At 53.3% G+C, this 27195-nt stretch overlaps 1 protein-coding gene across 2 annotated transcripts; it reads right to left on the minus strand.

Moving 5' to 3' along the window:
• Positions 1–413: 413 nt before the first annotated feature.
• Positions 414–23684, minus strand: Allc (allantoicase). Of its 2 annotated transcripts, none has more exons than XM_070014646.1 (12): positions 23606–23684; positions 17352–17446; positions 16173–16223; positions 15232–15319; positions 14558–14683; positions 13578–13657; positions 12614–12746; positions 4985–5140; positions 4586–4659; positions 3650–3758; positions 1184–1308; positions 414–636 (listed from the first exon to the last, which is right to left on the minus strand). In XM_070014646.1, the coding sequence occupies exons 2-12, from the start codon at positions 17439–17441 to the stop codon at positions 430–432; spliced, it is 1239 nt and encodes a 412-aa protein (XP_069870747.1). In that variant the 5' UTR covers positions 17442–17446; positions 23606–23684; the 3' UTR covers positions 414–429. The 2 variants fall into 2 exon arrangements, with proteins under 2 accessions (XP_069870747.1, XP_069870748.1); XM_070014647.1 differs by lacking the exon at positions 23606–23684 and adding an exon at positions 23501–23567.
• Between the last annotated feature and the right edge of the window lie 3511 nt (positions 23685–27195).

Genomic DNA, 27195 nt, shown 5'->3' on the forward strand with positions numbered 1-27195 from the left:
GACACCGGCGGCACTGAGCGCAGACACCAGCACTGAGCAGACGCCAGCACTGAGCAGACACCGGCGGCACTGAGCGCAGACGCCGGCACCAGACGCCGGCCGCGCGTGCGCACAGAACTGAGGGAAGCTCGGTACTTGGGTTTTTTAAGACCCAAAGCCGCGCGCCTGGTCACGCCTGTCATCCCAGCGACTCGGGAGGCTGCGGTCCAGACCGCGGGTCGCAGCCGGGCGGGCAGCTCGGTCCAGACCGCGGGTCGCAGCCGGGCGGGCAGCTCGGTCCAGACCGCGGGTCGCAGCCGGGCGGGCAGCTCGGTCCGCGAGCCGCTCCTCTGTGCTGCGGCCCGCGGCCGGCCACGCGGAGGACGGCGGACAGGACACGGAGGCGCGCGTGCGGAAGCTGCTTTATTCCCCGCGGCCGCCCGGCGGCGGTCAGAGGTTGGCCCGGAAGCTGGGCCGCACCGAGAAGCGTATGGCGGGCTTCTCCCGGGGCCGCAGCAGGCAGATGGAGCTGGGGAAGCCGCGGAGCCGCAGGCGGCCCACGCCTCCGTCCGGGAAGATGGTGATCCTGGCGTGCGTGATGACGTCCTGGAGCTCCGGGGTCAGGCTGTCCAGCAGGTGGCTCTGGTTGGGGGACAGCTGAGAGACGGCACGGGGTCCTGGGTGGGGCCGGGTCACGGGCCGGACAGGGGCCCCGCCCGGCCCGCCCGCATGGACCCCAGGGGCTCCCGGAAAGTCACGGCCGGCCGAGGGCCTTCCAGAATCGCCCGGGGCCGGGCCCCGCCCCACCGGGCCGCCTCAGGGCGGACACCCCGTGAGCCCTTCCAGCCGCCAGGTAACCGCCCTCCCACGGGTGTACTCGTGGGGCATAAGCCTTTTTTCGTGGTGCGTATGGTTTGGGTGCTGGTCCTTTAGTTTTTGCACTCAAGGCTAGCGCTCGACCACTTGAGCCATAGCTCCCGCCCAGGGCTGGCTTTGAACCGCGATCCTCAGATCTCAGCCTCCTGAGTAGCTAGGATTACAGGCGTGAGCCACCGTGCCCAGCTTCCATCTTTCATTTTTGACTAAGTGTGAATGTTAGAAGTGCACAGGTGAGGGAAAAGGTGCTCTCTTCTTGTGCATGAGCTCTTTCAAGCTTGCTCCACTGGAGCAGCGATGCAGCACGCCTGTGCTGCACCCGACAAACCTTGGTCACCGGAAGCAGCACCTTCCACTTGTGGGTCTGGAGACCCCACTTGTTCTTCACCATGTCCTCCTCCTCCTGCATCGTCAGGATACACCCATCCACTTTGCAGCTGTCAGGAGCATTGCCTGTTGGAATCGAGAGAACGTGGGCGCCCTATAACCCCCACACCACTCAGCCTGTGGAACACCAGACTTTTTAACCAGATCAAAAGCCAAGCAAACTAACAGGACGCCAGTGGTTCCTGCCTGTATTTTTAGCTACTTGGGAGGCTGAGATATGGAGGATCTGGGTTCAGAAAAGTTCTTGAAATTCCATGTCTAATTAGCCAGCTAAGAGCTGAGCTGAAGGCATGGCTCACGTGGTAGAGCACCAACTGTGAGCCAGAAAGCTGAGTAAGCATAAGGCCCTGAGTTCAAGTCAGCTTATCAACAACAACGATGTTCTTTCGAAGCTAAAAGTGTGTTGTAGAAGTAAAGAATGCCAGATCACCTCACAAAGCTGAAGTGTGTGTGCTCTGCAGATGAGCAGTCGCCTGCTAAATGTCAGTGAGCTAGCGGCCGAGTTTTCAATGAACAGCACTCTTACCTCAAAGCTTGATTTGATAAGCTTTGAACACTACAAAATGAACCACTTGCACACTGAAGTGGTGCCTCAATTTCTGATATTTTGAGTATTTTCCTTACGCTGTCATATGCTGCTGTCCTGGGGCTTGAAATCTGAGCCAGGCTGCTGTCCTGGAGCCTCCTTGTGTTCAAGGCTAGCACTCTACCATGATGTCAAATTTTGTAATTCAATCCGAAGAAACCCTGAGCTGTGCCAGCAGGCACCGAGCATCAGACACCACACTCCAGGGCTGCAGTCTTTGGGGAATTCCACAGCTCATGTGCTCGTGGGATCCAACCAAGGGCCCTCACTCTGTGAGGGGAACATCAGTGGTGTTCTGCAAGACTCAGGCCCACAGCAGGACCAGCATTGCTGCCCACCTGCCCTTGGAAAGGACAGTGTCCTTTCCAGTAAGGGAATGCCGTGTGCACACTACCCACACCCAAGGACACGGAAGAGGACCTGAGCTGGTGTGTGTGTGTGTGTGTGTGTGTGTGTGTGTGTGTGTGTGTGTGTGTGTGTGTGTGTGTGTGTGTGTGTGTGTGTGTGTGTGTGTGTGTGTGTGTGTGTGTGTGTGTGCCTGAATGGAATGTCCTAGAGAACACTGATGGCAGATGCGGGCACAGTCCCTCACTGCCGTGACATTGCTCCAGAGGCATCTTGCCAGCCTGGGCTGCCTGGCTTAACAACTCCTTATCAAAATAAGCAAGTGACCTAAAACCACTGTATATTTAAAATGCCAGTGGCTCACACCTGTCATCCTAGCTACTCGGGAGGCTGAGATCTGGGGATCACAGTTCAAATCTAGCCTGGGCATGAAAGTCAGTGAGACTCATCTTCAAATAACCACCAGAAAACCAGAAGTGGCACTGTGGCTCAAGTGGTAGAGTGCTTGCCTTAAGCTCAGGGACAAGGCCCAAGCCCAGAGTTCAAGCCCCATGACCAACAAAAATAAAAAATAAAAATACTACTCAAAGCCAGGTGCCAGTGACTGATTACTGTAATCCTAGCTGAGAACTCATCTCAGAAGGCTGAGAACTGAGGATCGCAGTTTGAAGCAGCCAGGTAAGAAAGTCTGTGAGACTCATCTCCAATTAAGCACCAAAAAATCCAAAAGTGGAGCTGTGGCTCAAGTGGTAGAGTGCTACCCTTGAGCACAAAAGCTTGGGGACAGCACATAGATCCTGAAGTCAAGCCTCAAGACACACATACACATACACCTCAAAATGTTAGCATTCACAAACAAGAAAATAGCAGAGCCAGGATGCCACCCACCTTCAGGATGAGCTCCCTGTCAGCCATGTTGAAAAGTGAAAAAGGAAAAATGGGATTGACATGCAGTCTTCCTCATTCACATACTCTATTACTAATGACAAACCTGGCCTTGGTATTTATGCCTTGAAGTAATAGTTAATAATAGTGGATAAAGTTACCATGATGGGAAGAGATTTAAAATTCAGTGCTACCATTAGCAAAGAGAACTTGGCCAAAGAGGGTTGAGAGAAGATAAGGGGTTAATAGGATCCAAGTATGTCATGGGTATTAAGGAGATATTGCAATCAAACTCAGTGTGTCATACAAATTATACACCTAACATAAATATGTGCAGATGAGAACCACTCACGAGTGCCCATTCAGGGCTCAGAAAACGCCACCTAACAAGGGCAAGAGACCTCTGCCCTGCTCTTCTCCTGGGCCCTGTCCCCCTGTATCAAAGCGGCACTGCATGCTGGGATCTCGGAGGACCTACAGGGCTGTTATTTTGTAAAGTCCAGGTTACTCCGTTACTCCTCCAAGCGACGTGGGACCCGTCGCCTCTACAGTGCATACAGTCCCAGGCTCTTGCTGTGGCTCGACACCTACCTTTAAAGTATTTCGTATCGATTTCAATTTGAGTTATGACTCCAGGATGTGCCAATCGGAAAACTGCCCACTCGCAACCCGGAACCAGAAGCAGGCCTTTCTCATCATTCTGGAATCCAAAGGGTGTGAAGAGGTGAGTGCACCTGGACAGGGCAGCCCTGTCCTGAAGCCCAGCTGCTGGAGAGAGCTCCGTAGTTCCTGTGTGGGCTGTGTGTGTGCTTGTGGCTTCGCTGTTGTTCCTTTGAGGCTGTGTGCCTTGTGACTTCACTGGGTTCTCAGCACGTTTGGTTTTGTTTCGGGCTGTCCCTGGGGCTTGAACCTAAGGCCCGGGCACTGCCTCTGAGTTTTTCTCCTCAAGTCTACTACTCTACCACTTGAACCAAAACTCGACCTCCAGCTTTACTGGTGATGAATTAGAGGTAAGTCTCACAGGCTTTCCTGCCTAGACTGGCTTCAAACCTCAGTCCTCAGATCTCAGCCTCCTGAGTAGCTAGGATTACAGGTGTGAGCCACCAGTGGCCAGCCTCCATAAGTCTTATAAACGTTTCTGACATCATTTCCTCTGTCAATGGTGTCCCTAAAGACTGCGATAGATGAATCATTACAGGACCAGCCTGCAGGTCCTCTAGTCACCTGACCTTTCACAGTGGGCGTTTTCCAGCCACCCTGCCCTCTGATACATGATCTGCCTCCAGCCCTCTGTTCAAGGAAGGAGAATGCCTTTGTTCACCTCTGAAAGCAGGGCAAAGCTGGCAGAGAGTCAGAAAACTATATTATACCATGATACGGAGGGCCACTGTACCAGAGAGGACAAGGAGAACACAATAGGTATTTTGGCAAATGGGGAGAATAGAAGAAGAATGTAAAACAAGGAGTGAGAGGTTTCCTTGATGTAACATGAAAGAAAGATTGGAAACCACAGTCTCCACTCCTTACTTCTAACACTGGGGGCCTGTCCAGCCTTCTTGCCGTTTCCCAGCCATCTGCCATGGATCTGGGCCTGCCAACACCTACAGGAAATAACAGGTTAGTGAAGCAGCCCTTGAATTTAATGAGAGGATGCACACCCAGTGTCATTGCATGACAGGTCCACACACCTGCGCATACAACGTCCTTCCATCACATTGCCCAGAGCTCTTTTCCTTTGGTACCAACTACAGGCCAACATGGAACAGGGCCATGGCAACATGGAAAGCCAGTCCCCACTGCCCAGGCTCCAGGAAGTCCCTCCTCACTGCCTGATTTGCCTAGCCAGGCATTTGAAGCTGGGACCTGCACTGAGTGTCGGCAGTGCCCACACTCTATACCAAATCTATTCCCTGAGTACCCTCTTACCTATCATATTGTTTGGGTGCCCAAAATGTGCATTACTAAATCCTACACAGACACCCCCAAAAGCGATGGTCACCAGGTCCACAGGATCAGTGGTGTCTGTGGCGATCCAATCCCTCTGTCCAGTCCCATAGACTCTAAAACGGGCGACACCACCATCTGCAAAGGAAAGGGGCCTTCACTGAGGTGGCTGTGGTGTACCTTGAAAAAACCTAAAAGGGCTGGGAAGGTGGCTTAGTGGTAGAGCGCTTGCCTTGCATGCATGAGGCCCTGGGTTCGATTCCTCAGCACCACATAAGCAAAAAGCCAGAAGTGGCGCTGTGGCTCAAGTGGTAGAGTGGTAGCTTTGAGCTGAAGAGCTGAGGGACAGCGCCCAGGCCCAGAGTTCAGGCCCCACACCCGGACCCAAAAAAAAAAAAAGCTGAAAAAAACCTGAAATATTCCACAAATGAGTTTAGCAATGTTTTAGAATGCAAGATCAAATTCAGCAAAAGAAGTGTAGCACTTACTCTCTGAACCTCCTGCGTCCGTGGACAGGGAGGCTCGATGTCAAGGAGCAGCACACCTGAGCTGCTCTGCAGAGCAGCACGCTCTGCTGGACCACCAGGAAAACTTCACAGGAGTTTACAAGGCAATTCCAAAGTGTGGGATCACAAAGGATCCCAAACAGCCAAAACAATATTGGAAAACGAAAACTCAGGAAGGTCTACACTTTCTTTCCAATTTCACAGCTTACTGCAAAGTGACACTAATTGAGATTGTGGTGCTGGCATAAGACTAGAAAAGTGGACATTAGAACAGTCTAGAAATGAATTCCCACCTCACACCATCTACAAAATCTAACATTCGTCACATCTGAAAATCAAGGCCATAGCCTTTGATGAAAGATGCTAATCTATAAAATATGTAGAAGATACCACAAAGAAACTTACTGATTCCTTTAGATTCAACTGTGATTTCCCAAGTATAACTCCCAAAAGTTGAGCAGTGCAAGAACAAGCTTGTCACACTTCATCAAAATCAGTATTTGTCATGTTCCAAAGACCCCCCTCAGTGAAAGGACACTGCACAGAATGGGAGAAAAGCTCTTATATCTTCTGTCTGATAAGGGCCTTGGATCTGGAACATATGAAGAACTTATACTAGACTGGAGGTATGACTCAAGTGATAGAGTTCCAGCCATGAGCAAGAACAAACACAGCTCGATAACAAAACACAAATGCCCACCTTAAAAATGGGCAAAGACAGACTGAGGGCATGGCTCAAGTAGCAGACTACTAGCCTAACAAGTACAAAGCCCTGAGTTCAACTCACAGAGAAGAAGGAGGAGAAGGAGAAGAAGAAGAGGAGGAGGAGGAGGGGGAGGGGGAGAGGGAGGAGGAAGAGTAGGAGCAAAGCTGCTTGAAGAGTGAGCAATGCCTTAAAGGCAAACAACTACCAACCAAGAACACTGTACCCAGCTAAGCTCTCCTTCATAGCAAGGCACAAATAAAACCTTGGATAACAAAGAAAAATTGAAACAAAGGATATTGAAAGACATACTATATGTAGAAAACCAACAAGAAAAGAACACAATATTGGCAGGGAAGTGGCCCCACACAAAAGAACCAGATAACTATATTAAGAAATGATGAGGCATAGCCCCTAAGAAGGTAGATAACATGGCAGGAACTACCAAACACTTCTCAGTCATAACTCTCAATATTAATGGACTTAACTCTCCCATTAAATGACAGATTGACTAGTTAGATCAAAAAGCAAGATCCATCTATCTGCTGTCTTCAAGAGACACATCTTTCCCACAAAAACATATTCTGCAAGGAAAGGCTAGAATAAAATCTATCAAGCAAAATGGCCCCCACAAACAGGCCAGGGTTGCAATACTAATACCAGATAAAATCTATTTCAAATTAAAATTAGAAAAGACAATGAAGGACATTACATACTAATAAAGGAATTTCTCCTACAGGATATAACAATCTTAAATATTTCTACACCAAATGCCAGAGAACCCAAATTCATCAAACACTATTTATTCTAAAATCACACATAGATCCAAACACTTTGATCACTAGTGACTTTAATACATATATCACTGTTACCTCTGGATAGATCAACCTGGAAAAAACTCAACAGAGAAACCTCAGAACTAACTAAGCAACTGCATTGACCAACTATACCTAACAGACATATTTCTATAGAATATTTCACCCAGCAGCATCAGAATATACGTTCTTCTCACCAGCACATGGGATCTTCTCCAACTCACATTTTAGGACACAAAGAAAAATCTGTGCAAATTCAGAAATATTGAAATTATTCCCTGCATCCTGTCAGACCACAATAGAGTAAAATTAGAGCTCAACACCAGAAGCCACCATAGAAAATTCTCTTGCTCATGGAGACATTGTCGAATCACCAGTAGGTCACTGAAGAGATTAGAATGGAAATTCAAATGTTTGTGATATTTAACAAAAACAAACACACAAAATACCAGCTCCTCTGGGACACTGCAAAGGCAGTGCTCAGAAGAAAATGTATAGCTCTGAAGTGCCTACATCAACAAATTGGTGAAATCTCAAGCCAACAATTTAATGATGCACCTTAAGCTCGTTCATAAAGGGGAACAAGACAAATCCCAAACAGGTAGATGGAAACAATTAACTAAAAAATTAAATCAGAAATAAATGAAATAAAGACCAAAAAAACATAGAAAAAAATCAACAAAACAGAGTTGGCCTGTTGAAAATAAATAACAAAATTGACAGACCCTTAGGCAAATCTGACCAAAAAAAGATGATGAGAACAGGAACAGGAACAGGAACATCATGACAAACAAAGCAATATTCAGAAACATCATAAGGGAATACTTTGCAAAGCTTTAGGCTAACGAATTGGAGAATCTGGAAGAAATGGAAGAATACTAGAAAATATTAATATACTCAAACTAAACCAAGAAGATTTAAATCAACTAAATAGACCCATAACAAGTAATGAATCAGAAATGGCAATAAAAGCCCTCCCATCCAAGAAAAATCCAGGACTAGATGGATTCACAGCCAATTTCTCTAAGGCCTTCAAAAGAGAACTCCAATACTCCTCAAACGTCATTGAGGTCAAAAGCAAAAGATCACTACCAAACTTCATCTATGAGCCAGCATAAGCCTCATCCCAAAACCAGATAGGGATTATCAAAGAAAGGGAACTATAGACCCATCTCTTTGATTAACATTGATGCAAAACTCTTCAACAAAATTCTGGCCAAATGAATTCAACAACTAAACAAAAATCATACACTCTGATCAAATGGGTTTCATTTAAGGGATACAAAGCTGATTCAATATACACAAATCAACACATAAATGGGAGCAAGGACAAGCACATGATCATCCCAGTAGACACAGAAAAAGTGTTTGACTGGATCCAACACCCCTTTGTGATAAAAGTCTGGAACATTCCTCAGTATAATAAAAGCTATGCATGACAAACCTACAGCCAGCATTATAGTTAATGGTGAAAAGTTAAAAACATTTCCTCTAAAATCAGGAACAAGACAAGGATGCCCACTCTCCCCACTCTTCAATCAGTATTGGAATTCCTAGCTAAAGAATAAGGCAAGAGACAAGCATAAAGGAGATCCAAATAGGGAAAGAAGTAAAACTCTCCCTCTTTGCAGATGACATGATCCTGTATTTAAGGAGCCAAAATTACTTGAGCTAATCCAAAACTTTGGCAAAGTAGCAGGGCATAAAATTCACACACACACACACACACACACACACACACACACACACACACACACACACACACACACACACACAGGAATTCTATGCCTCCATCAGAAAGAATGGCATTGCCCCATTTGTTAGGAAATGGAAAGACTTGGAAAAAATTATATAAAGTAAGCCAGGCCCAAAGAAACATAGATTCCATGGTTTCCCTTATTTGCAATAACTAGTCTATGTCTAGGACAAGCATAAAAGGTCAAAAGGTATGTCCATATGACCATATAAGATGATGTTAAGCAAAATGAACCCCAATATAAGGATACAAGTGTTATTCTTGCTTGCTATTGTTTTTAACGTATTTATAATGTGCTGTGTGGTTTTTTTTTGTTTCTTTTGTATGTTCTTCCCCCATGGTATAACCCCTGTTATTTGATTCTGGTGCCCTGCATCTTGTATATACATTTTTCTAATTTGGGGAGGGGAAGGAAAATAACAAAATGCTGAAATAAGGATACAGGCTGACCCATTGTAACAATGAGATATACAAGACATTATGTTGAAATGAACTTTACAACCTTGGGGGGAGAGGGAGGAGTTGGGGAGTTGGGGAGGGAAGGGATGGTAGGGGAAAAACAAAGGAGGTAACAATGCTTGATAGGAAATGTACTCATGACCTTACTCCTATAACTGTAACCCCTCTATACAGTATTGTCACAACAAAAAAAATATGTATATATATATATATATATATATATATATATATATATATATAATAAATTCCCATGGGGCTGGGAAGGTGCCTCAGTGGTAGAGCGCTTGCCTCACATTCATGAGGCCCTAGTTTCAATTCCTCAGCACCACATAAGCAGAAAAAGCCAGAAGTGGCACTGTGGCTCAAGTGGTAGAGAGCTAGCCTTGAGCTGAAGAGCTGAGGGACAGTGCCCAGGCCCAGAATTCAGGCCCCACAACAGACAAAAAAAATTAACCCACAAAAATCAATGGCTTTTCTATATGCCAATAATGAGAAAAGCGAGGCTAAAAATCAGGAAAGCAACTCCTTTTGTAATAGCCTCAAACACACACACACACACACACACACACACACACACACACACACACACATACACACACACACACACACACACACACACACACACACACACACACACACACACACACACACACACACACACACTACCCAGGAATTGACTTAACCAAAGATGTGAAGCATCTCTATGATGGAAACTTTAAAAACCTGAAAAAGGAAATTAAAGTAGATTTAGGGAAGTAGAAAAACCTGCCATGTTCCTGGATTGGGAGGACTAACATCGTGAAAATGACAATACTTGCCAAAAGCTATCTACTAATTCAATGAGATACCTATCAAAATCCCAACAACATTTTCCAATGATATAGAAGAAGCAACTCAAAAATTCATATGGAACAAAAGAAGACCTCAAAAAGTAAAAACAATCCTTAGCAGGAAGAGTAGTGCTGGAGGAATATCAATAATACCAAACTTTAAACTCCATTACAAAGCTGTAGTAATAAACACAGCTTACTATTACACAAGTGTAGGCCTGATGACAATGGAATAGAATTGAAAACCCAGAAATGAACCCACAGACCTATAACCTAATCACAGATGTAATCTTTGATAAGGGAGCAAAAAAAACACAGGATGGAAGAAAAATAGCCTCTCCAACAAATGGTGCTGACAGAATTGGCTACACATGTGTAGAAAACTGAAATTAGATCCTTATATATCACCATGCACCAGAATGAATTTCAAATGGATCAAAGAGCTCAATGTAAGACCAGATACCCTGAAAATATTACAGGAAAGGACTGGGGAAACACTAGGGCTCCTTGGAACAGCTTGAAACTTCCTAAGATCCAGAAACACAACAAATCAAAGAAAGGCTGGATAAATGGATAAATACATCAAACTAAAAGTTTCTACATGGCAAAAACAAATAGCTAGCAAGATAAATACAAAGCACACAGAATGGGAGATCTTTACTAGCTATGCATCAGACAAGGGCCTCACATCTAAAATATACTTAGAGCTCAAATAAATTAAACCCCCCCCCAAAAAAAACAAATCCTCAAAGAAACAATACCACCATTAGTAAGTGGACTAAAGTTTTAAAGAAACACTTCTCAGAAGAAGACATAAGAATGGCCAATTGACATATGAAGAAATGGTCCACATCTCTGAACATAAAAGAAATGCAAATCAAAACCACTTAGAGATTCCACCTCACTCCTTAGAGTGGTCATTATCAAGAAAACTAATAACAGATGCTGGCAAGGATGTAACCAAAAGAGAACCTTACTGTATTGTTGGTGAGAGTGTAAACTTGTTCTGGAAAGCAGTATGGAAGTTCATCAAAAGACTAAACATAGAGCCTTCCCTATGACCCAGCAATCCCACTCCTGGGCATTTACCCAAATGCCCACAAACCAGCCCACACTAAAGCCACCAGCACAACCATGTTTATTGCAGCATTATTTATCGTAGCTAAGATATGGAATCAACCCAGAGGCCCCTCAGTGGATGAGTGGATTAAGAAAATGTGGCATATATACAAAGGAATTCCATGCGTCCATCAGAAGGAATGACATTGTCCCATTTGTAAGGAAATGGAAAGACTTAGGAAAAATTCTATTAAGCAAAGTTAGCTAGACCCAAAGAAACATAAGCTGCTTGGTTTCCTCATTTGTAATAATAGCCTATGTCTATAAATTGACAAGTTAATCCAATGGATAGTCAAAGACAAATATACTGGTGCGTGAATACTTAAACAGCACTCTAAGCATTCGCAGAGTGAGAACAAAGGAGGATGTTCTTAGCAGAGGATCACAATGGTTCAATAGCTACGTGCATATGACCATTTGAAATGACGCTTATCAACACGAAAACCAAGTTTTATTGTACTGTTTGTAGTTATTCCTTTTTCTCTTTTCCTTTTGGTTGATTCCTTTTTGTCACTGTTTTTCTTTCTGTACCCTGTATCTTTTATATGAATTTATCTGATTGGGGCAGGGGAAGCACAGAAACAGTGAGGTAAAGATGAACCGACTCAACAGTGACACTCCCTGGACTATATTGGAAATGACCTTCACAGCCTGCGGGGACGGGTGGGGAGGTGGGGGAAATGCGCAAAAGTCCTCACCTGACTGGTGTGTCACCTTTACCATGATGTGGAGGTGGTGGTGGGGCCTGGGCGCGGGGCCTGCGCGCCTCAGCTCCCGGCCGGCGCTCCACCCCGAGCCACCGCGCCGCCACTTCCGGCTTCCTGGCGGCTCATTGGAGATCAGAGTCTCCCGGACATTCCTGCCCGGGCTGGCTTCGAACCGCGGTCCTCCCGAGCAGCTGGGAGGACGCGGGGCCGCCGCGCCCGGCTTCACAATAAAAACTTAAAATCACAGGTAAAAATAGGCCACGCACAGCAACGGAGGGCAAAGGGCGGACAGAGACACTGCCTGAGGACGAACTACACAACCTGTGGGCCGGAGGGCCGACGCTGTCCAAAAAGAAATGTCCTCTTAGCCCGGAGGCGGCGAGCGACGCGCAACCCTAACGCACTCAGGATCGCTGGTCAGCCAGTGCCAGTGGACTCCGACTGCGCATGGGCGAGGAGTGCCGGGCCTGAGGGCTCCCACTGCGCATGCGCGAGGTGTGGAGGGACTAAGGGCTCCCACTGCGCATGTGCGAGGCACAGCTGGGCCTGAGGTGCGGCTGGGCCTGCAGGCTTGCAGTGCGAGTGCGCGAGGAGTGGCTGGGACTAGGGCCTCCCACTGCGCATGGGTGAGGCAAGGCTGGCCCTAAGGCCTCCCACTGCGCATGCGCGAGGCATGGAGGGCCTAAGGCCTCCCACTGCGCGTGCGCGAGGCGTACCTGGGAAGATGTTGAGTCGCACGAGGGTCCACCTGTGCTGGGAACTGACCAGGAAATAGTTGTGGCTGGAGGCGGGGCTCCCCAGCTTGAGCTCTGTCATAGGAACCAGGTAATCCCAGTCTTCCGACTTCAGCTGGCAAGGAGGACACACGTGTCAGGGGTCTCCCCGGGAAGCGGCCCCACCCTGCGGGCCCTGCAGGGGTAGCAGGGCCTCGGGGTAGGCCGGGCCGAGCGCCGGTGCTCACGCCTGTGCTCCCCGCCGCTCGGGAGCTGAGATCTGAGGACCCCGGTTCGAAGCCAGCCGGGGCTGGAAAGTCCCTGAGACTCTATCTCCAACCAGACCCCAGAAGCAGAGCTGGGGCTCAAGTGGTAGCATGCTAGTGTTGAACAAAAAGCTCAGGGACAGTGCTCAGAACCAGCACAAAAAAGAAAAAAAAGGGGGAGGGGGCAGCATAGGTCCATTTGGACCTTTTCCCACACACACTGATTAAAATGTCACGTGGGTGTGGTGGCTTGTAAATGAAGGGTACACTCTCAGAAACCTCACAGTTTCCATGTGGGTTCCTGGACAGGTGTGAGCAGGTAGGCTGTGTCCCAGCCCGGAGGGAGCCCGGAGGTCTAGACGCTAGCTGGAGCAGGCCACCACTGTCTGTAGATCGTGCCCCTCCAAAGCCCCCGTGGCATTGTGATCTCCCCTTGTCTACCACAGATCAACACTTTGTAACACAGTTCAAATTAATTACCCGCTGAACAACAAAACAAGATGGTGCCAAATTGCTGGGAAGATGTTCAGTCGGCCGGGGGCACCCTGGCACTGCCCCAGGCCGGCCCTCACACAGGGCAAACTGTTCACACAGGGAGCATGTGCGAGGCTCGGGGACATGGCCCAGAGCTGGACAGAACTCCCACCCGGGCCGCAGGGCGGGCCCCTGCTGACCAGTCAGCCGCATCCTGGAGAACACACCTTGGCGATGGCCTCGCACTCATCCACTGTGGCCGCCATCCCTGTCCTGACACCTCGGGGTGGGATTTCCAGCAGTTTGCCTGAAATCAGAGTCAACATACAGATCAGAGTTCAAAAGCGGAGAACAAACTCATCAGGGAGTTTCTTGGCAATTGTCCTTTGCCCCGGATGCAGAGGTCCTTACTACACTGACTGAACCAGCCGAGCAAAGCCACCGGCAGACTGGTTGAACTTCCTCCATACAAAATACAGAACTGAGGGGCGCTAACCTAGAGCTGAAGAGCTGAGGGACAGCGCACAGGCCCAGAGTTTAGGCCCCACGACTGGCAATAAAACAAAAACAAATACAAAAGACAGAACAGAAATTTCAAAACACAGTGCAAGCTGAGTTTGGTGAGGCAGGCTTGTCACCCCAGCTACTGGGAAAGTGGCAGAGAATGGAAGGGACCAGTCCAGCCCAAGCAGAAAAGTAAATAAAAACTACACAGAGCAAGACTCTCCTCCCACAGCAGATGGCGCCAGTTAAAGACAGAGTTGGCTCTGAATCACCACCTCTAATGCGGAGCGTGCACAACTCAACAGTCCAGAATTGTCAGGCATAGAAAAGGCCTGTTCTGAAAACGCCACCGTCTCATGCGCCATCTCCCCGCCGAGGCCTCTGAGAGGGCTGCAGCTGCCACACGGTGCCACAGGGAGGTGCCACACAGCGGGGCCAGGTGTGGACCCACCCGGAGAATCCCCGAGGCTCCGCGCGTGCGCGCACCGCCGGGCCTCCAGAGAGGCCTTGCCTGCGGTGAGCGCCCACGCTGGGAAGCTAGAAATCAAAAATCACAGGGTGCCACCTTGGCTTGCCCTCGTGGTGAGACCACAGCAGCCCTGCCAGCGAGCTGCCAGCCGTCCATGTCTAATGGAAGACACGCGGGGACCGGGGAAGCCCACCCTCCTCCATCCTCACCGCGGGCCGATGGCTCCTAACTCACTGTCTTCCACGTTTGCTGCTTGAATCGACATCCGGGGGGCGTGGCTTCCCGAGAAGTGAGAGATGTCCACGTCAAAGCCCTGGATGATGCCCTGTATCCCGAGCTTGATAACACACCAGTCGTGACCTGCGTGCGGGGGAGACAGGGCGCTCTGTGAGGGGAGGGGGGGGAGAAGGCACACACACAATCCACGCTGGATTGTTAGTAGGGGACTGATAACTACAGGGGGAGAAGAGGGATGTGGAGAGAGAAAGATAATGGTGGTGGGTGAATAGTGTGGAAATACGGTGCACCTATGCACGAAGAAAAGTCAAATTGATTCTATTCTGAAAAAAGTACAAATTCAGGCCGGGCGCCGGTGGCTCACGCCTGTCATCCTAGTGACTCAGGAGGCTGAGATCTGAGGATCACAGTTCAAAGCCAGCCCGGGCAGGAAAGACCATGAGATTCTTATCTCCAGTGAACCACCAGAAAACTGCAAGTGAGTGCTATGGCTCAAGTGGTACAGTGCTTGCCTTGAGCTGAAGAGCTGAGGGACAGCACCCAGGCCCAGAGTTCAAGCCCCACAACAGACAAAAAGTCCAAATTTATCAGGATCACCAAGCACAGGAGAGCCTGAGCTGAAGCTGCCCCCAGACCCACCCTTGCATTCCAGCCAGCCATTGGCTTCTTACCTGGAATCCTTTTCCTTCTGGTCTCCCACCCGTCCATCCACTTCCCAAACTCAGTGTATTCGTGCTTGTTGAAGCTCGGGCTGTCACTCTGCAAAGAAGCACAGAGGGCTGCACCTTCCTGAGCACTCGGGCAGCGCCCAAGGCATGAGGCCGTGCCCCACAGGGACCGGGCGGCCCCACACGCAAGAGCCCTACACACCATCCTTATGTCACGCAATCGTCTTAGGTGATGTTCTGCTTCAGACAAAGAAACGTGACTTGTGTGCGGCCTCGGGGCACCGAGCTGTGCGGCTCACAGTGGGTCACGGCAGCACACCCACCCTGTGCCTTTCCTCTCAGGTTGCCTTGTGTTGGGTGCAGAAAAGATCTTACGCCCCTGCTTCGGGAAAGCCCGAGGCAGGCACAGAGGAGAGGGACACGTTCCCATGGGAGCAGCAGTGGCACTAGCCAGCAGCCCACCCACGTGAGCAGTGGGCAGCAACCTGCAACACCATGCAGTTACCAATAAGTGTGTGGGAGCTGGGTGCCGGAGGCTCACACCTGTCAGCCTAGCTACTCAGGATCTGAGGATCATGGTTCAAAGCCAGGCCAGGCAGGAAAGTCTGTGAGACTCTTATCTCCAATGAACCACCAGAAAACCGGACATGGTGCTGTACCTCAAGGGGTAGAGCGCTCTCCTCGAGCTGAAGAGCTGAGGGACAGCGCCCAGGCCCAGAGTTCAAGCCCCACGACCAGAGGCGCGGGGAGCTGCAGTGAATGGACCCCTGTCTGCCCAGGGCCATGCGAACATTTACATCATCTCTCCTGCCGGCCACACCAATTACCAACACGGACGCCAGCCAAGGGCAGCTGACAAGCATGCGTACCTGCACCCAGCGCCCACAGCACAGAGCGCAGGTCCCTCCCTTCCTCCCCCCCACCACAGAGCCCGGGTACAGCACCTTCAAGAGGTTCTCCGCAGGGGCGAAAAAGTCATCCGTCGCGAACAAAATCTAAACAAAAGGGGGGTAAAAATAAAATAGCCATCCCAAGCCACCTCGTTCCTTGCCCTGGCAGCACATCAGGTTCCATCCACACCGCCAGCCTCTCGCCTCCCTCATCCCTTCCCGTCCTCTCCTCCCAGTCTCCGTCACCGCCGGCCACCGCGGTACCAGCTTCTCACTCAGAAGTGAGCCAACTTCCCTGTCTTCCAGAAGGAAAGAAACCTTGGGCTTTGTGGTGGTTTCCTAAACGGAGCAGTGGCTCTGCCGCAGCCCTGCGTCCCTGCGTCCCTGCGTCCCTGCATCCCTCCGTCCCTCCGTCCCTGCGTCCCGGGAGGCAGGAAGGTCATGGCACCTCAGCAAAACAGGGGTGAGGTAGATTTTCTGGAAGAGCCGGGCTGCTTCCTGCCCTGTTTCACTCAGAACTGTGTCCTCAGGGACAGATCTGGGCTCCATCACCAGCTTGCAGGCCCAAAGGGAGGGTGCTGGCGGCCCCACTGCTGCGTACCCCGGAAGGCACAGGAGAGCCGCTACGGACAGGTCACACGGCAATGACACCCATGGCTCCCTTGGGCCCTGTCATCCTGGTCACAGTGCTGGTCTGGTCTGCTCGTCTGTCTGTCTGGAAGTGTGTGGGACCCGGGCCTGCTCTTCTGTGTGCTGACCACTATGCACCCCTCTGCCCAGTGTCCACACCTGACCCTTCACCCCTGGAGTTTGCCAAGCTCTCCAGGGGTTCTCCTACTCTACTAAAGTGTAAGGACCACTTAGGATGGTGCCGCATACCTGTAATCCCAGCGCTCAAGAGGAGGAAGCCAAGCACGTGTGGCCCCTACCTGTAATCCCACTTCTGAGGACACAGATCCAGGGGCACCGCTCACAGCCAGCCTGAGCATTAGCTAGACTGTCTCCACCACCCCAGCACCAAGCACATCTGCGGGGCACAGGTGCTCCTGCTAGACAGAACCCCACCCCAGCGAGCGGAAGGCTCTGAGTTCAAACCCTGCAAGCCACCAAAAAGAGGAAGGAAGGAAGGATAGGAGGGAGGGAGAGAGGGAGGGAGGGAAGGAGGAGGGAGGAAGGGAGAAGGGAGGAGGAGAGAAGATGTCGGCTCACCCCACCCCCACGCATCCCACTCACCCTGCCCCCCACAGACTCCGATGCCATGTCAACCAGCTGTGTGAAGTCCAGAAGCCTGTTCATCTTTCCCTCCTTTGGCGTGTCGGCCATGCTTCCTAGAACAAGAACACGGGCTGGTCACCCACAGGCCGAGCTGTGAATGTCGATTGGCCTGGGCCTCCACTGGGGGTGGGGCATCAGGCAGACGCCAGCGGGACAGCCAGGCCACGAGGTGAAATCACAGGAAGCCCCCCCCCAGGACGGCTGGGCCTCGAGGTCCCGGCCCCCCACGAGGTGAAATCACAGGAAGCCCCCCCCCAGGACGGCTGGGCCTCGAGGTCCCGGCCCCCCACGAGGTGAAATCACAGGAAGCCCCCCCCCAGGACGGCTGGGCCTCGAGGTCCCGGCCCCCCACGAGGTGAAATCACAGGAAGCCCCCCCCCAGGACGGCTGGGCCTCGAGGCCCCGGCCCCCCACGAGGTGAAATCACAGAACCGCCCCCCAGGACGGCTGGGCCTCGAGGTCCCGGCCCCCCACGAGGTGAAATCACAGGAAGCCCCCCACCTCCCCCAGGACGGCTGGGCCTCGAGGCCCCGGCCCCCCACGAGGTGAAATCACAGGAAGCCCCCCACCTCCCCCAGGACGGCTGGGCCTCGAGGCCCCGGCCCCCCACGAGGTGAAATCACAGGAAGCCCCCCACCTCCCCCAGGACGGCTGGGCCTCGAGGCCCCGGCCCCCCCAGGACGGCCCCCGGCCCTGCCCCCGCTCACAGCCACGCCAAGGCGTGCACACCTGGGAAAGGCAGAGGATCCCACGTGAGGCCGTCGGCCCAGCTCAGGGCGCAGGCCCCGGCCTTCCCAGGCTGCGTGGGGCCAAACCCTGCGAGGAGGGCCACGGAAGGCCCACTCACCTCCCCCACCCATAACCGGCCCACCCCCGCTGCCCCGCCGTCCCTCCTCCACGCCGCCCGCCTCCACCCACGGCTCTGCTAACAATCCACCCTCCGGCTCCCCCACCCGCGTCCTGGCCACCACAGGGCAGCCTGAGCACCCGCCGTGGTTAACCATGTTAAACACGCCACGGACTGCTGGTCACGGGGTTCTGCTGTTCTCTGCACTGGTGGCAGCAAGTCTGACTTTCCACCACAGTCAGCCGCTTCCCACGCCTACGCCTCCCCACCCCTCCCTCCTCCCTCCTCCTCCCTCCTCCCTACTCCTCCCTCCCTCCTCCCCATCCTCCCTCCCTCCTCCCCATCCTCCCTCCTCCTCCCTCCCTCCTCCCCACCCTCCCTCCTCCTCCCTCCCTCCTCCCCACCCTCCCTACTCCTCCCTCCCTCCTCCCCATCCTCCCTACTCCCTACTCCTCCCTACACCTCTCTACTCCTCTCCACTCCTCCCTCCCTCCTCCCCACTCCTCCCTCCTCCACTCCTTCCTCCCTACTCCTCCTCAGCCCTGACACTGGAGTCAGAGCACTATGTCAGCCAGCATAGCTGATTTCTGATGAACTTCCACTCACTGGCATGCATATCGCACGCCACTCACTGACACACGCATTGCACGCCACTCAGCACTTGCTCATGGAAAGCTCCTCCCGGCAGGCTGCACACAAACACAGGCAGTAGGCTCCACGTGGTCACAGACGCCACACGTCACCTTCAACACCGAAGGTGGGCACAGGGTGCCTGTGGTCCCGGGAGGGGGCTGGGCAGGAGATCAAACGTTTGACCCCAGCCTGGGATGCACGGATAGATAAGCAAGACCTTGTCAGACAGAGGGAAACAGGGAGAATGGACAGGGAGGGAAAGGGAGAGAGGAAAGACAGAAGGGAGGAAGGGAGGAAGGGGCCTCCCTCACTCGGGAGGCTGGAGAATCACAGTGTGAAGACAGCCTGAGCAGAGAAGTCCAGGAGACCCAAAAGAACCATCAAAAAGCAAAGATAGGGGTATGGTTCAAATGGTAGACCCCAGCCAAGCAATCAAGCCAAGCAAACATGAGGCTCTGAGTTCAAGCCCCAGTACTATTATAAAAGTAAAAAAGGAACAAAATCATAAACACGATTGGTAAGATGACTACTGTGCCCACCTCTGGCCGCCTGGCAATCTGTGTCTACGACCTGCTGCTGTTTGTGAGGACTTGGCCTGCAGCGAGGAGCGGGGACAGATCAGACCCAGGCTGCCGGGTTCAAAGGAAAAGAAGCCAACCACCAAGGGAAGGCCGGGAGGGTCTGGCCGGTCCGGGCCAGGGTGAAGAGCAGCGTGGACCTCACAGGGGCGCAAGCCCAGGCCGGGAAGCCTGGCCTGTTCCAGGAGCGGGCCACCCACCCCACCCAAGGGGAGGGACGCTGAGGGGGAGGGGGGAGGAGTGCTGGGGAAGGGGGGCTCCTGGGGGCGGGGTGGGAACAGCCCCAGTATCCTCTCCTTGGCTGTATGACAGGTGCACTGATACACCTGGGAAAGATGTGATTGGGTGGGGGTGAGGGAGACACCCCTAAGCTCGGGAACCTGGGCTGGACCCCTGAACACAGTGCAGGGGGAGCAGGGCGCCAGTGGGTGGGAGCCAGGGGGCGGGGCGGGGCAGGGTGGGGGGGCGGGGCAGGGGGGCGGGGGGGGGGCAGGGCAGGCGGGGCGGGGCTGCCTCTTGGGCCATCCCAGGCCCAATGCCACAGAAGGCGGTGCCCCTGGACAGACACACACACACACACACACACACACACACACACACACACACACACACACACACACAGCGCCAGGGAGGAGGAGGCAGCCCCTGGTAACCGCTCAGCCAGTGTCACAGCCCCTCCAGGCCTTAGCAAGCCAAGCTGGGGTGCTCTGTCTCTGACACCCCGACGTCTTGCTTTCCACAAAGTCCCCAGGCTTCAGGACACGGGGCTCTTCCTCGGGACATCCTAGGACATCACCAAGGAGGATGGGCAGAGGGTGTGAGCAGATGGAGCCTGGGCTGAACTCGGTGTAGCCCATGGGACCTCACCTCCAAGCCGGCCTCCAGCCTAGGGAGCCCCACCACTCCGCCCCTGCCCTGGCTTCCAGGAGGGGAAAGACTGTGAAGAAGGAACATGAGCTGCGGGTGCAAGGCCCAGACCAGAGCTTCACAGCATCGCCTGGAAGGCAAAGCACCTCCGAGGCACCGCCGTCCCGGAGAAAGCCACCAGGTGGCGCTGCCCACCACGTGTCCCTGGGACCATGGGTGGAGCCGGAGCGGGGACCTAAGCTCAAAGGTGACCCAGAGCAGGGCACTCACTTGCGCTAATAGAGTAATGCACAGGCATAAGACCTCACCTATCCCGCCTCTGGCCGCATTAGGGGATCATACCTGGTGTGTCTGTGCGTGGCCACTGCTGCCCGAGCACCGAGCTCACCCTGCCTTCTGAGCACAGGCCAGGGCAGAGTGGGTGCAGGGACAGGGACAGGGACAGGGACAGGGACAGGGAGGGATGAAACTGCACAATGCCACAGGGATGCCCGGCCCCGGGGAACTTGGGGTGTGGAGATGGGCACTCCATTAACATTGTCCAGTCCCTGGGGCCCGGGGCGTCTCCCAGCAAGGGCCTGGCTGCCACAGAAGCAGCAGAAGCTCCCCCGGCATGGGCGGAGCGGGCTCCTGGGGGTGGCTGGCCTGGCAGGGAATCTGCGCCCGTGATCGCCCGGGTCTGGAGCTGGTGAGCGGACGGGAATCTGTTTATCTCAGAAGTAGCAGAGATGCTCACAGAAAGAATCAAAGCTGCCTTTGAGGCCAGCTTCAGAAGACAGGAGGACGCAGGGGGCCACAGGCCACCCGGGCGCAGGAGCCTGAGCCAGCCAGCCAGGGCTGAGCGCCCCACCAGCCCCTCCCACCAGCCTGCACCCCACCTCCGCCTGAGAAGCTTGCACACAGGAAGAGGTTAAAGGGGACAGAGTTTCTGGCAGCTGGGAGAGGGGCTCAGAGGAGCATCTTTCCTGCCTGTTTCCTGAGCACTGGAGCTGGAGTCCTGGTCTCTCTGAGCCTGAGCCCCAGGCCACTGCTGTTTCTCCTCCCACCCACCAGGGTGCTAACTCGCCCTACCCAGTGCCAGGCTCCTGACTGGCGGCTGACAGGTTGTGCAGCTGCCCTGGTCAGGTTATGCCAAGCCCTCCCCTTTCCTTCCCAACAGGAGACCTTTCTTTTTTTGTCAGTCATGAGGCCTGGGCTGTCCCTGAGCTCTTCAGCTCAAGGTGGGCATTCTACTACTTGGGCCACAGCACCATTTCCAGTATTTTGTTGGTTTAGTGGAGATAAGACTCTCACAGACTTACCTGCCCAGGCTGGTTTTGAACCACGATCCTCAGATCTCAACCTCCTGAGTAGCCAGGATTACAGGCATGAGCCACAGGTGCCCAGCAGAAATGTACTCTACTGGACTTACGTAACTGTCACCCCTGTACATCAACTTTATAACAGTAAAAATTGTTTTTAAAAAGAGAAGGAAGCCGGGCGCTGGTGGCTCACGCCTGTAATCCTAGCTACTCAGGAGGCTGAGATCTGAGGATCGAGGTTCAAAACCAGCCTGGGCAGGAGAGACCGTGAGACTCCTATCTCCAATAAACCACCAGAAAACTGCAAGTGGCGCTGTGGCTCAAGTGGTAGAGCGCTAGCCTTGAGCTGAAGAGCTGAGGGACAGCGCCCAGGCCCAGAGTTCAAGCTCCACGGCTGACCAAAAAAAAAAAAAGAGAGAGAAGGAAGGCGGGTCTGTCCCTTGGTGGGTTGGTGGGTTGAGGTCAAAACCCCGTGACGCCACCCAGCTCCTGGCTCATTATCCCTGATGTGTCTCAAAACAAACACACAAACCCAGCCGACATCCCGTAGAGGAAGGGCGGGGAGCCGGAACTGAGTGGGGCCTCCACCTCCGTGGGCCTGTGGGGGAAAGCCCCGGCGTCACACCTCTGTGGCTGGGCCTCCCGGCGTCCCCTGCTGAGGCTGGGGGCCCACGTTTCCCACGGTGTCTGGCCAGCCGGTGCCAGCAGTGTGGGCGGCCCGACGGAGGACAGACAAGGCACAACCGCGCCAAGCACCCGCAGGGCGGCACTGCTTCTGCCTATGGGGGTCACCTTGAAAGAAGGGGACGTGCCGGGCCCTGGTGGCTCACGCCTGTAATCCTAGCTACTCAGGAGGCTGAGATCTGAGGATCTCGGTTCAAAGCCAGCCCTGGCAGGAAAGTCAGTGAGACTCTTATCGCCAATAAACCACTAGAAAACTGGAAGTGGCGCTGTGACTCAAGTGGAAGAGCACTCTCCTTGAGCTGAAGAGCACAGGGACAGCGCCCAGGCCCAGAGTTCAAGCCCCACGACCGACAAAAAAAAAAAAAAAAGAAGGGGACGTGTGCAAAGCTCTGACAGACAGACAAGCTGCTCTGGTCTGGTCAAGGCCTGATCAGGGCACTATCCCTGATCGTTTTAGCTCAAGGATGAGGAGGAGCAGGAGGAAGAGGAGAAAGAGGGTTCCCATCTAGGAGAGAGCTGGAGCACGCTGGGGCGGAGCCGCGTGGCTCTCCAGTCAATAGAAAGCCGCTTCCCTGGCGCTCAAGGCTTATGTCTGGCTTGAGTTTGGTACAGAGATGTGAACTTGGGCCTTGACTCCTGCTGGCTCCATCTCCAGCCCCCTTCTCGTGCTGGTTGTTTATGACAAACAGGGCACTCCCTGCCAAGCCTGCAGCTGGGACAAACCACGGCTCTGAGCTGAGAAAGAATTCTAGACTGTTTCTGCTGGTCTCAAATTGGGATTCTCCCATTCTCAGCCTCCTACATAGCTAAGATTACAGATATGAGCCACAGGACCCTGGAAATGCTTAGGTATTTTGGGGGGGTCAGTCGTGGGGCCTGAACTCTGGGCCTGGCGCTGTCCCTCAGCTCTTCAGCTCAAGGCTAGCGCTCTACCACTTGAGCCACAGCGCCACGTCCAGCTTTTTCTGCTTATGTGGTGCTGAGGAATCGAACCCAGGGCCTCATGTATGCAAGGCAAGCGCTCTACCACTGAGCCCCTTTCCCAGCCCTGCTTAGAGATTTTTGAAAGACCAAAGTCAATACTAAAATTTGTCCCAGCAGGGCTCAGGCCCACCCACCCAGCCCCGCAGCCCCTCCCAGTGTCAACGCAGCAGCTCCTAAGGGACACCCATCCCACGCCACCTTGCCAAGGTGTACCGTGCTCTAGGCCAGCTTGACATCAGTTTTGCTCTTGCCCTGTGCTTTTGATGTTGACTTAAAATAGCACGTTGTTTATTAACAGTGAATGGTGCTAGAGCTCACCCAGAGATCCAAGCCGGAGCTCAGGGCTCGATTCTTGCTCCCCACAGCCAGCCAGGATCCTTTGGTGCTCAGAACTGACTCTATGGCAATTTATAGGAGGCGGAACGTTGCTTGTGTGATGTCACAAGGGCCGTGAACGAGGGGGTGGGGCAGCAGCCTTCCCAGACTCAAGGTCTGTAGTGGCCACTGTCTCCTGTGGGTATGGCCTGCCAGCCAGGGCCCTGGGCCAGCAAAAGAAACCCCGGGAGCAAGCCCCATGAGCAAGCCCTATGAGCAACACCTCACGAGCAACACCCCACGAGCAACACCCACGAGCAACACCCCATGAGCAATACCTACGAGCAACACCCCACAAGCAACACCCCACGAGCAACACCCACGAGCAAGCCCCATGAGCAACACCCCATGAGCAACACCCCATGAGCAACACCCACGAGCAACACCCCACAAGCAATACTCCACGAGCAACACCCCACAAGCAAACCCCATGAGCAACACCCCACGAGCAAGCCCCATGAGCAACACCCATGAGCAACACCCCACGAGCAACACCCATGAGCAACACTCCATGAGCAACAACCCATGAGCAAGCCCCATGAGCAACACCCCATGAGCAACACCCCACAAGCAATACCCCACGAGCAACACCTCACAAGCAACACCCATGAGCAACACCCCAAGAGCAAGCCCCACGAGCAAGCCCCACGAGCAACACCCCATGAGCAACACCCCATGAGCAAAACTCCACGAGCAACACCCACGAGCAACACTCCACGAGCAATACCCCACGAGCAACACCCATGAGAAGCACCCCATGAGCAACACCCCATGAGCAACACCCCATGAGCAACACCCACGAGCAACACCCACGAGCAACACTCTACGAGCAACACCCACGAGCAACACCCATGAGCAACACCCCATGAGCAACACCCCATGAGCAACACCCCATGAGCAACACCCCATGAGCAACACCCACGAGCAACACCCATGAGCAACACCCCATGAGCAACACCCCATGAGCAACACCCCACGAGCAACACCCCATGAGCAATACCTACGAGCAACACCCCACAAGCAACACCCCACGAGCAACACCCACGAGCAAGCCCCATGAGCAACACCCCATGAGCAACACCCCATGAGCAACACCCACGAGCAACACCCCACAAGCAATACTCCACGAGCAACACCCCACAAGCAAACCCCATGAGCAACACCCCACGAGCAAGCCCCATGAGCAACACCCATGAGCAACACCCCACGAGCAACACCCATGAGCAACACTCCATGAGCAACAACCCATGAGCAAGCCCCATGAGCAACACCCCATGAGCAACACCCCACAAGCAATACCCCACGAGCAACACCTCACAAGCAACACCCATGAGCAACACCCCAAGAGCAAGCCCCACGAGCAAGCCCCACGAGCAACACCCCATGAGCAACACCCCATGAGCAAAACTCCACGAGCAACACCCACGAGCAACACTCCACGAGCAATACCCCACGAGCAACACCCATGAGAAGCACCCCATGAGCAACACCCCATGAGCAACACCCCATGAGCAACACCCACGAGCAACACCCATGAGCAACACTCTACGAGCAACACCCACGAGCAACACCCATGAGCAACACCCCATGAGCAACACCCCATGAGCAACACCCCATGAGCAACACCCACGAGCAACACCCATGAGCAACACCCCATGAGCAACACCCCATGAGCAACACCCCATGAGCAACACCCCATGAGCAACACCCATGAGCAACACCCCATGAGCAACACCCACGAGCAACACCCATGAGCAACACTCTATGAGCAACACCCACGAGCAACACCCATGAGCAACACTCTACGAGCAACACCCACGAGCAACACCCACGAGCAACAACCCACAAGCAAGCCACATGAGCAACACCCCATGAGCAACACCCCACAAGCAATACCCACGAGCAACACCCCACGAACAACACCAACTAGCAACACCCCACGAGCAAGCCCCATGAGCAACACCCCATGAGCAACACCCACTAGCAACACCCACGAGCAACACCCCATGAGCAACACCCCATGAGCAAGTCCCATGAGCAACACCCCACGAGCAACAACCCATGAGCAACACCCCATGAGCAAGTCCCATGAGCAACACCCTACGAACAACACCCCATGAGCAAGTCCCATGAGCAACACTCCACGAGCAACAACCCACAAGCAATACCCATGAGTAACACCCCATGAGCAAGCCCCGTGAGCAACACCCCACGAGCAACAACCCATGAGCAACACCCACGAGCAACACCCCATGAGCAAGTCCCATGAGCAACACCCCACAAGCAACACCCCATGAGCAAGTCCCATGAGCAACACCCCATGAGCAACACCCCACATCTCACCCTGACCTGGCCTGAACTCCACACCTCTGCCTAGCCAGTACCTGAGCTAAAGTTCTGAGCTAAAGCTAAGCTACCAGCATCTTGTGAAAATCCCAAAGACCACTCACACACTGTACTTTCCCTCCTCTCCCCTCCCTTCCTCTATCCTCCCCTCCCTTCCTCCTCTCTCCTATTCTCCCTCCCTTGTCCCCCCTTCCCCCATCCTCTCCTCCCCTCACCTAGCCTCCCCTCCCCTGTCCTCCTCTCCCCTTCTTTCCCCTCTCCTTTTTCCTCCCCTCCCCTGACCTTCCCTCTCCTCCCTTCCATTCCCCCTCTTCTCCCCTGTCCTATCTCTCTAGCTCCATCTCTGGCTCTAGCTCTTCCTTGGTCTGGTGAAGTAGCCGTCTGTCTTCTTGTGAGCTGCACTGGGGAGCTTCTTGCTCCTCCAGTGAGCTGGAAGGGGAGAGAAAGCAGAGCCTCGCCCAGAAGCATGGTCGTGGAGAGCCTGGGGACGCTGGGTGACAAACAGGGCCCTTAGGACAGAGAAGCCAGGCTGGGGTGCTGGGCACTGACACTGAGGAAGTGAAAGGTGCTTTATGAAGCCTCTTCCTCCTGGGATGACCGGCGACATGGGTGACTGGCTGTGCAGGGTGACTGGCTGTGCAGGGTGACCATGTGACTGGATGTGCAGAGTGCCTGACTGTGCTGTGCAGGGTGACGGGTGACTGGATGTGCAGGTGGCTGTGCAGAATGGTGCAGTGACTGAATGTACGGGATGAGTGACGGGTGACTGAATTGCAGGGTGACGGGTGACTGAATGTGCAGGGTGACAGGTGATTTAATGTGCAGGGTGACAGGTGACTGTGCAGGGTGACAGGTGACTGAATGTGCAGGGTGACAGGTGACTGAATGTGCAGGGTGACAGGTGACTGAATGTGCAGGGTGACAGGTGACTGAATGTGCAGGGTGACAGGTGACTGAATGTACAGGGTGACAGGTGACTGTGCAGGGTGACAGGTGACTGAATGTGCAGGGTGACAGGTGACTGAATGTACAGGGTGACAGGTGACTGGCTGTACAGGGTGACAGGTGACTGAATGTGCAGTGTGACAGGTGACTGAATGCAGGGTGACAGGTGACTGAATGTGCAGGGTGACAGGTGACTGAATGTACAGGATGACAAGTGACTGAATGTGCAGGGTGACGGGTGA

This window comes from Dipodomys merriami, unplaced genomic scaffold, assembly GCF_024711535.1.
Source record: "Dipodomys merriami isolate MVZ:Mamm:240054 unplaced genomic scaffold, mDipMer1.0.p SCAF_99, whole genome shotgun sequence".
NCBI lineage: Eukaryota > Metazoa > Chordata > Mammalia > Rodentia > Heteromyidae > Dipodomys > Dipodomys merriami.